We start from the raw sequence: 12,112 nt of genomic DNA, 5'->3' as shown, positions 1-12,112 counted from the left end.
CACCGATGCGTCCACGCACACAACGCCTACAAGGCAGAGACACAACACAGAGAGAGAGAGACAGTGGGTATGAAAAGCAGCTGGAGGTGGAAGGAGCGTAGGCGAGATATACACCCCTCGATCTCTGCTGGCACCCCAAAGAAAACGCTCACGTGAACAGCGAAGCAAAGGTGCATCAATGTGCGTGCGTGGGCTTCTTTGTATGGCAATGCGTGAGTCCTACGCCAAAATGATCAGACGTATGGTCTTCCAATAGGTGATCCCTTCATAGTTCACTGATGGGAAAGAAAGAGGAGGAGTAAGAGAAGGAGAGCGATGCGCGCGAGAGCGTGTATGTGTATGCGCTATGTGTGGGTATACCTAGGCACGAGGCAAAACAGCGTGGAGAAGAGCCTCACAGCTTCGTTGCCCAGACAACGGCTCGCTCTCTTATGGGTGAGCGCCTCTTTCTTGCTGCTTTGTGGTCAGGAGAGACGCGTTAGTGCGTGAGAAGGGCTTGAATATTGAGGTCTGGGTGCAACCGTGCTATGATGTGCGTCTGGTACGTACGGGCTACTTGCTGCGTTGCGGCTCTGTCGTGGTGGAGGCCTCAAAACGTCTTCAGAGCGATGAAGGTATGGCACACTTGATCCTGATGATGCACAGCGCGAGTCCGACAAAAACAAATTCTAAAACGTTCAACGTCAAAAAAAAAAAAAAGAGAAATGAATGGCACGGTTGGGCGTAGCCATCGAGGGAGGCAGTCAGGCCACAAATAACCTGCAGAGCGGCGAAAGGGATGAGGGAAAATGCACCGGAATGTGAATAAGACAAGCGTCTAACTACGGCAGCAGCGCCGGGGCTTTGGGGTGTGTGGTGAATATGTCCTCACAAGTAATGGAATGCTGTAGTGTGCGCTATCGACCCCGAGCTAAGGTCATGATCATTGTCGTCGTCGTCGCGGTAAGGAGCGTTCGCCGCACACAATGCGCGAGGGGGGAGGGGAGGAAGAAACACAAAAGCGAAGGAGAGAGCGCCAATAAATAAAGCACAGACAGGGGGTTGAGTTTGATGTGAGAGGGCGGCACACGTAAGGCTGCGTATACGTGCTCCCCGCGTCGATCTCCGCTTCCTTGGCAGGAGGGATTACTCAGCAGTCGTGCAACGTGCAGACGCCCCTTTTCTCCTTTTCAAACGCAGAAAAGGCGTAGAAGTGTACCCTCAGTCAGTGGAGAGATGTACGCCACGTAAACGAGTGCGTGCCACAACACGAGAGCGCACACGCCGACCATCCAAAGCAAAACGGAAGAAGAAAAAAAACACCGTGGCAAATGTGTGCCACGACGTGCCTCCTCCTGTGGTGGGTGGGCACGTGGGCTGAAAGCCGCATGTGGTCCACCCGCACACCGCGTCCGCATACCTCACGTGGCGCAGCAACGGCGACTCTCCCCTCCACACTTATGCGTTTCCTTTTTCCCTTTTGCTCTCATGTGGGGTCTTTACCTTGCTCATACGTCAGATGCGCTACGTGAACAAGCCGCACAGTAAGTGAACTCCGGCGAGAGGAGCTCGATAAGGTGATGTGAGACACGAACACGCCAAACACAACATTAAAACGCCACAGACTAACTAGAAAGCAACGCGCGCCTGCGGATGCAGCGAGAGAGGGAGGAGACAACATGCGGCTGTTCACTACACACCGCGCCCGTGTCCGGCTGTGTGGATCATTAGTGAGGGGAGGTGGCCTTCCCATATCCATCAACGCACTGTCGGGAGACGACATTACAGAGTAGATGGCGCAGCCATGCGCACGAGACACGCACTGGCCAGCCTAAGAAAGCGAGAGACAAGAGGAGAAAGGAGTGGACCCTTCTACCCTCACCGCCCCTTGCCTCGCAGCTGTGTCATTCAGCGCCGCACACATTAATGCTGGATGTCTTTGCGGGCCTGCTGTTGCATCATTTCCAACCGCATCTTCTCGAACTGGTCGCGCTGGTACTGCTCATAGAGGCTAGTGAAGTGTAGGAACTCTCTCTTGGCGAATCCGGCATAGAGAATGGCGAACTCTTCCACACACAGGCGCTCCTCTGGTGTGAGGTCGTACCCGTCATCTTTGCCCTTCGAGGATGGCACGACGCACTTTACAAAGGCGCGGTGCACGACACGGTGGCGTGCCTCGTGGTACTTGAGGAACTGCTCAGCCGCGGCGGTGTCCTTGGCGAGCGCGGCGCCGTTGGATTGACCCATTCCGGAAGGGGGGTTCGTGTATGTTTGTTTGATGTACTGAGACTCTGCATCTCCCTTGATAGCACTGCTTATATGTGTGCGTGTCTGCGCACTCGCGTGCTTGACCTTCTCAGCGTCGCTTAGCGAATGAAGTGCAACGTGACAGAGAGTCGGTTGCCCGCACTCCCTCTCGCTCGCTTGGCCGTCGTGGAGAGGAGAGAGATCGCAGTGGCGCGTATTGGGCAAACGGCAGCGAGTTCTCTTCACACACGCAAAGAACAAGTGAGAGACACGCGACTACTTCCGCACACGAACACGTGCGCGGCGACAGCACCTATCAATATACGCCGCGGTCAAGCCGGCAAGACTGATGCACAATGGGTCAGGCACAGAGAGAGAGAGAACGAGACGAGAGAGGGGAAAGACGGACGAGTAATGGGTACGAAGAGGCACACCAGTACAGAGGGCAAGTGCAACGAGAGAGGATTTGAGGGGGAAACCGTGCAGGTGAAGTGAGAGCGATGAAGATCCCCTGCTTTGCGCTGGTGTATGATTTCGCCGAGGGTCATGCAGATCACCGAGAAGCGGAGGCAGCACGGGTCCTCATCGCATCAAAAGACTGGAAAGAAACGGCGGACAAGAGGCACCCACGACGCACAATGCAACCCTTCGGCAGTGCTCTTGTCATCGGGCGCTATGTGTCCTCGGTGCTTGCCACCAGACGGACAGATGTGAGCTCCCTTGCGAGACAAGCCCTCCAGCTGTAGTTGCCTCATGCGTGTCTGCACGGTAATTCTCTGCTTGTTTGCGCCTATGACAACTCCCGTGGTGCGTCCAGCTACGCATCCCAAGTGCGTCAAGTTCCTCCACCATCCCCCCTCTCGCCGTCTTCCACTGCTGCTCTTGCCTGGGCAGCGCACGGGTACAAACGCATACACAAGCGCATCACGTGGACAGACGCAGACATGGGCCTCTGGGCACCAAGGATGTAGCGGAGGAGGAGGGGAGGAAAAGACGCAGAAATAAAGTGGCGGACTGTGCGTTTCTCTCTGTGCACATCTGTGGGGCTACAACCACCTCACACCACGTACTCGAGCTCACAGAAAGCTTCGTGTACCGTCTTGGTGTCGTGCAGTCCACGGCAGCGCACCTGCAGTGCCGCGCCCGCTGGCAGGAAGAGACATGCGCTGAGGGTGTTCGTGTGCAGCTGCGCTGGTTCGCAGCAGGTCCGCTGACGCTGAGTCACGCCGGCAATGTCACCGTGGGCGCGACGCCGCGTAGGTGACCCGCCTGGAGACGCGGATGTGTGCAGGTGCGCACCGCGGCCAGAGGGAGAGCAATAGTTTCCTGCAGAAGTGCCGATGCTGTGCGATTTGCCACGCGTGGTCCACCATGGTGAAGCAGTTTCTGCAGTAGAGGAGGCAGGGTGAGCGTAGAGAAGCGTGTGCGTGACTACCTCACGCATGCCAGCCACGGAGACACCGTTCATCCATAGTGTCAGCGCGCCACCGCAGCCGCCGTCGCCGCTGTCAGCCCCTGCGCGCCCCGCTCCGCTGCACAGGCTCGCTGATGCGCAGTGACGCACGAGACACACACGCACCGCGTAGATGCCGGCCCTCTCCACGAGCATCGTTGACGTGTCGGGCCAGCTAGCGAGGGACAACGTCCATGTCATCCAGCCTAGCCGAACTACACCGTTGTGACCGCTCGTGCCTTCCTCTCCTGCCTGCTCCATCTCACGTAAGTTGCGCTGGTGGGCCGCCCACGTCCCTAGACTGTACCAGCAGTCGGTACGGCCGTCAAAGGCGTGACACTCCGTCCACGGAAGCGCCGGACTCACCCCGTTCAACATCGGCTGCGGTCCTGCGTTAGACAATTTCATGGCGGTAAAGCCCTTCTCTGCGCGGCGGACGGCAGTGGAGAAGTGACTCTGTGCATCCCCCAGCCAATACCACCGAACTCGGCGGCCGGAGGCTGGCAGCGCGGAAGAGAACGCGGCAGCGCTCGCGCCACTCGGCGCACGCGTTGGGCCAGACGAACACGCGGGAAGCATAGTGCCCCTCGGGGCGGAGGGGGATGGATGCCGCACCGCGAGATGAAACGGCCGCGGCGAATTCCCACGAGTGCTCGCCATGTCCACCCTGCTGGTCCTCTTCACGTTGCTAAAGAGCCTGCCCGCCGAGTCACGGCAGCTGCCTTTTGATATAAGGCGCGACTGCCCACGGCTGGCGGCACGGCGGTGGTCGCCTTCAGCACCACCATCGAACGGGTTCTTGCCCTCGGCCAATGCGGCTGGTACGGACCGCAGAAAGTGTTGCCACTGTCGCCGCAGTCGCTGCACCTCGCGCATCATCTTCGGCGTACCGGCAGAACCGGCAGCAGTCGCCGATGGCAATGCGTGCGAGGTGGGCGCGGGTGCACCTGTTGTGGCAACTCTACCCCTTCGACAGGACCGCTCGTGCCGACCAAGCGAAGATGCTGTCGAAGATGTGAGCGGCGACGAAGAGGAGGAGCTGGAGGACGAGGTGGCCGAGCGGTGGCGACACTCTGAGGCAGCCGCGCCATCGCCGCCAGCATAAGCCCTGTCCTTCAATCTCAACGTGGAAGTGTTGGAGGTGACGCTGCTCGAGCACGCGTGATGCTGGTGGTGGTGGTGGGAGTGTGGGCATGACAGGGCAACAGCCTTCAGTCGGTGCCGGAGACGCTGCAGCTCCTGCTGAAGCGGGAGTACTCGTGCTTCCACAGCTGCCTTGCACATTGCCTTGACCGCCTCCGACGTTCGTTCATCGAGCTGCCGTGACGGGATCTGCTGTTGAGCCTCAAGACGGAACAGAGACTCCCACAACCTGTCTGCTTCCTCGCGGTGAGCGGTGGTATCCAAGCGATAGCGCTCCTCCTTGACATCGCGATCTCGCACGAGCACAGTCGTGTACTGCTGAAGCTGCTGCAGCGAATCCTCCAGCTGCCGCACTCGGGCAGCGTGCGCTTGCGCTGTGGCGGCGAGCAGCTTCACCGCGTGCAGGACGCAGGGCTGCACGTTCAGCCATGTTTTCTCCTGTCCGTGTTCCGTTGCACAGATGCCTCGCAGCACCTCTTGAAGACGCGTCACTGCGTCGGCCGAGTCGCTGGCACCACTGTCAGGTGAGTTGAAAAAGGCCATGCTATCACTCTCCCCAATGGGCATTGATGCTGACACGGGTGGTGCAGCAGCCGCAGAAGACGCTGGGATGGAAAAGGAGGAGGGGTAGGCGGCAGACGGCAGCAGCGGCTTTGGGGAATGTGGGGGCTGAGGAGGAGCAGCCGTCCCCGCTGACGAGGTGGGGTGCACACCATGCAGTGGTGGTGGGGAACGGCGCATACCGTGCACCACACGAGACCGCCATGCTGCGTAGTCGTTCATGCTTTACTGTGGTGGAGCGACAGAAGCAAGGCCCACCGGCTCTTTCCCTCAGTTTGTGTATGTGTGTGTCTATGCGTGTGTGTGTGAGTGGGTGTGTGCGCGAGTATTTGAAGTTTATGTGCGAGAAGGGGGAGGCTCCTACAAGGAATGTGAATGAAGCTAAGAGATGCGAAGGGAATCATCAGAAGAGAAGGGAGAAAACAAAGCGCAGGGAAAGGAGGTGCGTCGTTGCGCTGAAGGGGGTTGGAGGAGAAGACACAGCACAACACAGAGAAAAAGACTTTCCCGTCCGAAAGGCTTGTGCTTCAATCGAGTATACGGTCCCCACGCATTCCTCCTTCCCCTCTCCTCCGCAACAGACGGGTGTGCAGCTGCCAGGTAATGGCACGAACGAGAAAACACCTGCGATTCACTTCCTGTCCTGTGTGGGTAGGCGTACGCGCGCACGCACACGCGACGGAGACGACGTCGGAGGGAGGTGGGAGGAAAAACGCGGCAGTGCGCCAAGAAGGCTCACGCCTGTGTCACTGGCGTGGGAAGGGCACCGAGACCAAAAAGATGTGGTCTGCAGACTCCATCCGCGCAGACCATGCGGGAAAAAAAGAGGGAGGGAAGAAGGAGAATGGCAGTAGAAGGCGAGGTGACGAGAGAAAGGGGTAGAAGGGCACAATCTCCCTCATACAATCCCACCCACCCACCCCCGAAAGTGTAGACCCTCCCTCCGTGGATGTCTGTGTCGCCGGTGTGAACACTCGCCACACCGGAGGGTTTGCACGCCGGCCAACCAACTAACCCCCTTAGCGGGCAAACGGAAACCACGTTAGCGCCATGAAGAAGAGGAAGGTCACATGTGCGTAGAAGGACCAAGTGAAGAAGTTGCTCTTAGCATCTGCCTCCTAAGCCATAGCCTCCCCTGTACACAAGTGCATGCAGGAGTGGGGCTGTATTACCGCCACGCGCGCCAAGAGCAGCTACTCTGTGTCGTGGCGTGTGTGGATCGTGTCAGTCTCACGTCTCCCTGCCTGGTGATTCATTACGCGGATGTCGACTCTTTGCACTGCCTGTGGATGTGGAGCCTCTCACTCGTACAACAAGACTAAAAGGGGGGGGAAGAGGGCACAGAAAAACGCTTCAAGAAAACAACAACAAAGGTGACGAAGACTTCGAGAGAGGGGGGGGGGGAAGAACAGCCGCGCAACGAGCGAACACAGCGCCGACAACAAAAAGGGAGGCGGATGGAGCCCAGACGATGGTGATGGGGGAGAGGCACATGTGCGTGGTGGCAACTGAGAAAGAGAGACGCAGACACGCAAGAGGCCTCACTCCCTCTTTCGCTCTGCCTCTTGCTCTGCAGCATCGCCTGTTTGTCTCGGTAGCGCCTACGATCGTCTCGGTCGCTGTACCCACCGCTGCAGGACACCCATTTCTTATTTCGCGCACGCACGTCACCCGGGGCTCCCTTTGCCCCGTTCCTCAACCATATCTGCAGCAACGCTCGGGATGATAGTGGAAACAGGAGCGGGCAAAGCCAACGACTGCGGGGTTGCCTCTTGCCCTCCCCCTCCTTGCCTACCTGCCTTATACCTCTACGTACCGCTTTAGAAGGTGCGACAGATGGCTTCGGCGATGTGCGAGCACTCCAGTTCCGTGCTCCACTGCGTGTACGTCTCGTCAAGCACACGGCGCAGCTTCTGCTCGGCACGCTTCTCCTGGATAAAGTGGATGACCGGCAGCTTGTTGTACACAAAGGACGGAACGATCATGTCGGCCCACAGCACAGGCAGCCAGAAGAAGAACGAGTACCACCACACGCACGTCCACGAGGCGAGGTACCACACGCTCATCGGCTCCAAGTGGCGGCGAGACTCCACGAGGGAAGGCTGCACCACCGCCTTCGACTCGACCAGCTTGGCCATGGAGCCACCGTTGCGGCGAACGGTGTTGCTGCAGACGCGACGCATCATCTTATGCTGTTGCTGTTGTTTCTCGGTCGTTAGAAAAGGTGCAGAGAGCGAAGCAAGAAAGGGAGACGGACGGACCCACACGCCAGCACTGACGACGTGTATGCGAACTGCATCGGTATGAGCAACAACATCACGTGAGAGACACCAAGAGAAAGAGAAAGAACCACGCAGGGGATACGGAGGTGAACAGTGCACGAGAAGGGCGCAGACAGGGAAAAGAGCGGAGGAACAGCTTGCTCTTGTTTTTTATCCGCAAAAGGCACATGGAGGGGTGCAGCAGGGCCAGAAGGAGTACCACGGCGCATGGCGTGGCGCGGGCTGGAGCGAGCATCCGCCTGTCATTCCTCCAGGAGTGGCTGGTGAGAGAAGAAGGGGTGAGATGGTCAATGTTTCGTCATCCTGATTTATTGCCTTCGCTGAGGTAGCAAATAATAGAAAGAGGCGTGAGCACAGGCAAACAAGCAAAGCGCTGCGATAGCAGCAGAAGAGGCCCCGTGGAAAAGAAAGGAAAACAGAAGCGCCGCAGTGGTATCGCGATAATCCTCACACACCCGCACACACCCACAACTAACGCCTGCAGAAGGGGCTGCTCGGACAAGAGAGGCGGCAGAGCACTGAAAACGCTGCTCTCTCTCATTGTTTCGTTCTGTCCAGGTAACATCGTCGCGCCACGTCCGTGCGACTGTACGAACACAACCTCGCAAAAGTGGAAAAGGGGGCAGTGAAGTCGAATCAATAGAGGATAATCCACCTCTCTCCTTCCTGCCCTTCACCTCCTCCCTCCTCACCCTTGAAGATCACGACAGCACCCGAGACGCGGTGCTGCATCACCACACAGAGAGCGAAGCCGGGTTATTTGTCTTCGTAGTCTTTTAGAGCAGGGAGGTGCACTGCCTAGGGAGCTATGCTCACTGCACCCGTTCACAGCAGTTGTCGCAGGAGACCCAGCCCAATAGCAAACAAAACAATGAGGGAAGCGTATCGGCGCCACTGCAGCTGACCGCCTCGTTGGGCTACGGCGCCAGAAGTGTTCTTGTCCTGATGATGACGACGGGGCTTCTGGGCAGCAGCACAGGCGGTTGCCACCACAGTGTCTGCAGCTTCACCTTTTCCGTTACCAGGGGTTTTCTTAGTCGGAACGGGAGCTGTCTCGCGAGACGTCGTACGCTCCTGTGCAGCGGCTTCAGGTTTCGCGCCTGCCGGCGCTTCTTCAGTTTCAATAGCCTCCTCCTCACTACCGCTGCTGTTGCTGCTACTGCCTTCACCCTGTGGAGAGATGTCATCATCCTCGATGAAGGCTGCGTCCGCTGCAAAGGCGTCGGGCAACACGCGCTTGTACACCGCATGGAGGCGCTTCACGTTGTACTTTCTGCTGCTCGCCGCATACTTGCGTCGCTCCTCAGCGGTGGCGCTCATCGAGCCTGTCGTCGGCTCCTCCGAAGCGAAGAAAGACACGAGTGCGATGAGGATGGTGCGGAGCCCCCACATCGGGGACCAGTTCTCGGGGTGATAGGAGCTGTTGGACAGGCAAATCTGCATGCCCGTCTTGAGCCGCCCGCTCGGGGTGCACATTTGCACACTCGGTGGCTTGAACGGGTAGTCAGACGGGATCTCAATGAGCCCCACGTAGCGGCCACCCTCGTATGGTGTGTCGGCAGGTCCATCCACGACGAAGTAGCAACGCAGCATGTTCTGTGGATCGGCACCCACCCGAAACGGCAGCTCCCCTTCCGCGTTGAGCTTCCGCAACTCAATTTGTAGCCTTTTCAGGCATTGTGCGGTGGGAGCCGTCATTAATAGACAAATAGGAGGACAGGTGGTAAGGCGAACTATGGGGAAGGTCTGGTTTGGGAGGTTGGTCGAAAATAGGCTGGCACACAACGACCGCACCCTGAGAAGAGTAGGGAGAGGAGAGAAAGAGGCTGGAATGTGTGAGCAGAACGTGCGCCAGATTCACGTGCGCCATCTCCCCCATGCACGGTTGGTTTACCATGCTTAGTGCCAAGGAAAGGGAGGAGGAAAACAGGATGCACATGGCGGTGGACAGGCGAATGAGATACAGCGCTCACACTTCCGTCCGAATGAAATATGCCCAGAAAACAACACAAGAACGCATCATCTTATGCTGTTGCTGTTGTTTCTCGGTCGTTAGAGAAAGTGCAGAGAGCGAAGCAAGAAAGAGAGACGGACGGACCCACACGCCAGCACTGACGACGTGTATGCGAACTGCATCGGTATGAGCAACAACATCACGTGAGAGACACCAAGAGAAAGAGAGAGAACCACGCAGGGGATACGGAGGTGAACACTGCACGAGAAGGGCGCAGACAGGGAAAAGAGCGGAGGAACAGCTTTCTCTTGTTTTTTATCCGCAAAAGGCACATGGAGGGGTGCAGCAGGGCCAGAAGGAGTACCACGGCGCATGGCGTGGCGCGGGCTGGAGCGAGCATCCGCCTGTCATTCCTCCAGGAGTGGCTGGTGAGAGAAGAAGGGGTGAGATGGTGAATGTTTCGTCATCCTGATTTATTGCCTTCACCGAGGTAGCAACTAATAGAAAGAGGCGTGAGCACAGGCAAACAAGCAAGGCGCTGCGTTAGCAGCAGAAGAGGCCCCGTGGAAAAGAAAGGCAAACAGAAGCACCGCGGTGCTATCGCGATAATCTTCACACACCCGCACACACCCACAACTAACGCCTGCAGAAGGGGCTGCTCGGACAAGAGAGGCGGCAGAGCACTGAAAACGCTGCTCTCTCTCTCTCGCCTTCTCTCATTGTTTCGTTCTGTCCAGGTAACATCGTCACGCCACGTCCGTGCGACTGTACGAACAAAACCTCGCAAAAGTGGAAAAGGGGGCAGTGAAGTCGAATCAATAGAGGATAATCCACCTCTCTCCTTCCTGCCCTTCACCTCCTCCCTCCTCACCCTTGAAGATCACGACAGCACCCGAGACACGGTGCGGCATCACCACACAGAGAGCGAAGCCGGGTTATTTGTCTTCATAGTTTTTTAGAGCAGGGAGGTGCACTGCCTAGGGAGCTATGCTCACTGCACCCGCTCACAGCAGTTGTCGCAGGAGACCCAGCCCAATAGCAAACAAAACAATGAGGGAAGCGTATCGGCGCCACTGCAGCTGACCGCCTCGTTGGGCTACGGCGCCAGAAGTGTTCTTGTCCTGATGATGACGACGGGGCTTCTGGGCAGCGGCACAGGCGGTTGCCACCACAGTGTCTGCAGCTTCACCTTTTCCGTTACCAGGGGTTTTCTTAGTCGGAACGGGAGCTGTCTCGCGAGAAGTCGTACGCTCCTGTGCAGCGGCTTCAGATTTCGCGCCTGCCGGCGCTTCTTCAGTTTCAGTAGCCTCCTCCTCACTACCGCTGCTGTTGCTGCTACTGCCTTCACCCTGTGGAGAGATGTCATCATCCTCGATGAAGGCTGCGTCCGCTGCAAAGGCGTCGGGCAACACGCGCTTGTACACCGCATGGAGGCGCTTCACGTTGTACTTTCTGCTGCTCGCCGCATACTTGCGTCGCTCCTCAGCGGTGGCGCTCATCGAGCCTGTCGTCGGCTCCTCCGAAGCGAAGAAAGACACGAGTGCGATGAGGATGGTGCGGAGCCCCCACATCGGGGACCAGTTCTCGGGGTGATAGGAGCTGTTGGACAGGCAAATCTGCATGCCCGTCTTGAGCCGCCCGCTCGGGGTGCACATTTGCACACTCGGTGGCTTGAACGGGTAGTCAGACGGGATCTCAATGAGCCCCACGTAGCGGCCACCCTCGTATGGTGTGTCGGGAGGTCCATCCACGACGAAGTAGCAACGCAGCATGTTCTGTGGATCAACACCCACCTGAAATGGAAGCTCCCATTCCGTGTTGAGCTTCCGCAACTCAATTTGTAGCCTTTTCAGGCATTGTGCGGTGGGAGCCGTCATTAATAGACAAATAGGAGGACAGGTGGTAAGGCGAACTATGGGGAAGGTCTGGTTTGGGAGGTTGGTCGAAAATAGGCTGGCACACAACGACCGCACCCTGAGAAGAGTAGGGAGAGGAGAGAAAGAGGCTGGAATGTGTGAGCAGAACGTGCGCCAGATTCACGTGCGCCAGACTCACGTGCGCCATCTCCCCCATGCACGGTTGGTTTACCACGCTTAGTGCCAAGGAAAGGGACGAGGAAAACAGGATGCACACGGCGGTGGACAGGCGAATGAGATACAGCGCACACACTTCCGTCCGAATGAAATATGCCCAGAAAACAACACAAGACAGGGACCAACCAGCGCACTCGACAGCTCACGCAGACACATTAACAGCCCAAATGGATGGCGTTAGTGAAGGTTATAGAAGCGGAGTGACACAAATACCCAACAAAAAAAAATGATTTTCTTTCGCGATATTTTTTTTCTCTGCCATTGAGCAGGACTTGAACACCACTCCACCACCGGTCCGCCACACGTCCATCGCGGGGTGTGCAGCAGCGCCGGGCACGCGTCACAGCAGTGCGCCGGCCCAGTCATCCCAGCACCGCCCTCGGCCTCAAATTCCACTCGA

At 57.7% G+C, this 12,112-nt stretch overlaps 5 protein-coding genes across 5 annotated transcripts; all 5 read right to left on the bottom strand.

The window, feature by feature from the left end:
- Positions 1-1,902: 1,902 nt before the first annotated feature.
- On the bottom strand, positions 1,903-2,226 carry LBRM_20_0930 (conserved hypothetical protein; the record flags this gene model as incomplete). The annotated part of the gene is made up of 1 exon (XM_001564329.1): positions 1,903-2,226. The coding sequence occupies one exon, from the start codon at positions 2,224-2,226 to the stop codon at positions 1,903-1,905; it is 324 nt and encodes a 107-aa protein (XP_001564379.1).
- Positions 2,227-3,283: 1,057 nt separating this feature from the next.
- LBRM_20_0920 (conserved hypothetical protein) lies at positions 3,284-4,963 on the bottom strand (the record flags this gene model as incomplete). The annotated part of the gene is made up of 1 exon (XM_001564328.2): positions 3,284-4,963. The coding sequence occupies one exon, from the start codon at positions 4,961-4,963 to the stop codon at positions 3,284-3,286; it is 1,680 nt and encodes a 559-aa protein (XP_001564378.1).
- A 2,240-nt stretch (positions 4,964-7,203) lies between these two features.
- Positions 7,204-7,569, bottom strand: LBRM_20_0910 (conserved hypothetical protein; the record flags this gene model as incomplete). Its single annotated transcript, XM_001564327.1, has 1 exon — positions 7,204-7,569. One exon carries the CDS (start codon positions 7,567-7,569, stop codon positions 7,204-7,206), a length of 366 nt encoding a protein of 121 aa, XP_001564377.1.
- Positions 7,570-8,490: 921 nt separating this feature from the next.
- Positions 8,491-9,363, bottom strand: LBRM_20_0900 (putative ubiquitin-conjugating enzyme e2; the record flags this gene model as incomplete). Its single annotated transcript, XM_001564326.1, has 1 exon — positions 8,491-9,363. One exon carries the CDS (start codon positions 9,361-9,363, stop codon positions 8,491-8,493), a length of 873 nt encoding a protein of 290 aa, XP_001564376.1.
- A 1,260-nt stretch (positions 9,364-10,623) lies between these two features.
- LBRM_20_0890 (putative ubiquitin-conjugating enzyme e2) lies at positions 10,624-11,496 on the bottom strand (the record flags this gene model as incomplete). Its single annotated transcript, XM_001564325.1, has 1 exon — positions 10,624-11,496. The coding sequence occupies one exon, from the start codon at positions 11,494-11,496 to the stop codon at positions 10,624-10,626; it is 873 nt and encodes a 290-aa protein (XP_001564375.1).
- Between the last annotated feature and the right edge of the window lie 616 nt (positions 11,497-12,112).

The sequence above is a fragment of the Leishmania braziliensis genome (genome assembly GCF_000002845.2).
Source record: "Leishmania braziliensis MHOM/BR/75/M2904 contig, possible fusion of chromosomes 20 and 34".
Classification (NCBI taxonomy): Eukaryota; Euglenozoa; class Kinetoplastea; order Trypanosomatida; family Trypanosomatidae; genus Leishmania; species Leishmania braziliensis.
This window is presented reverse-complemented; position numbering and strand designations above follow the sequence as displayed.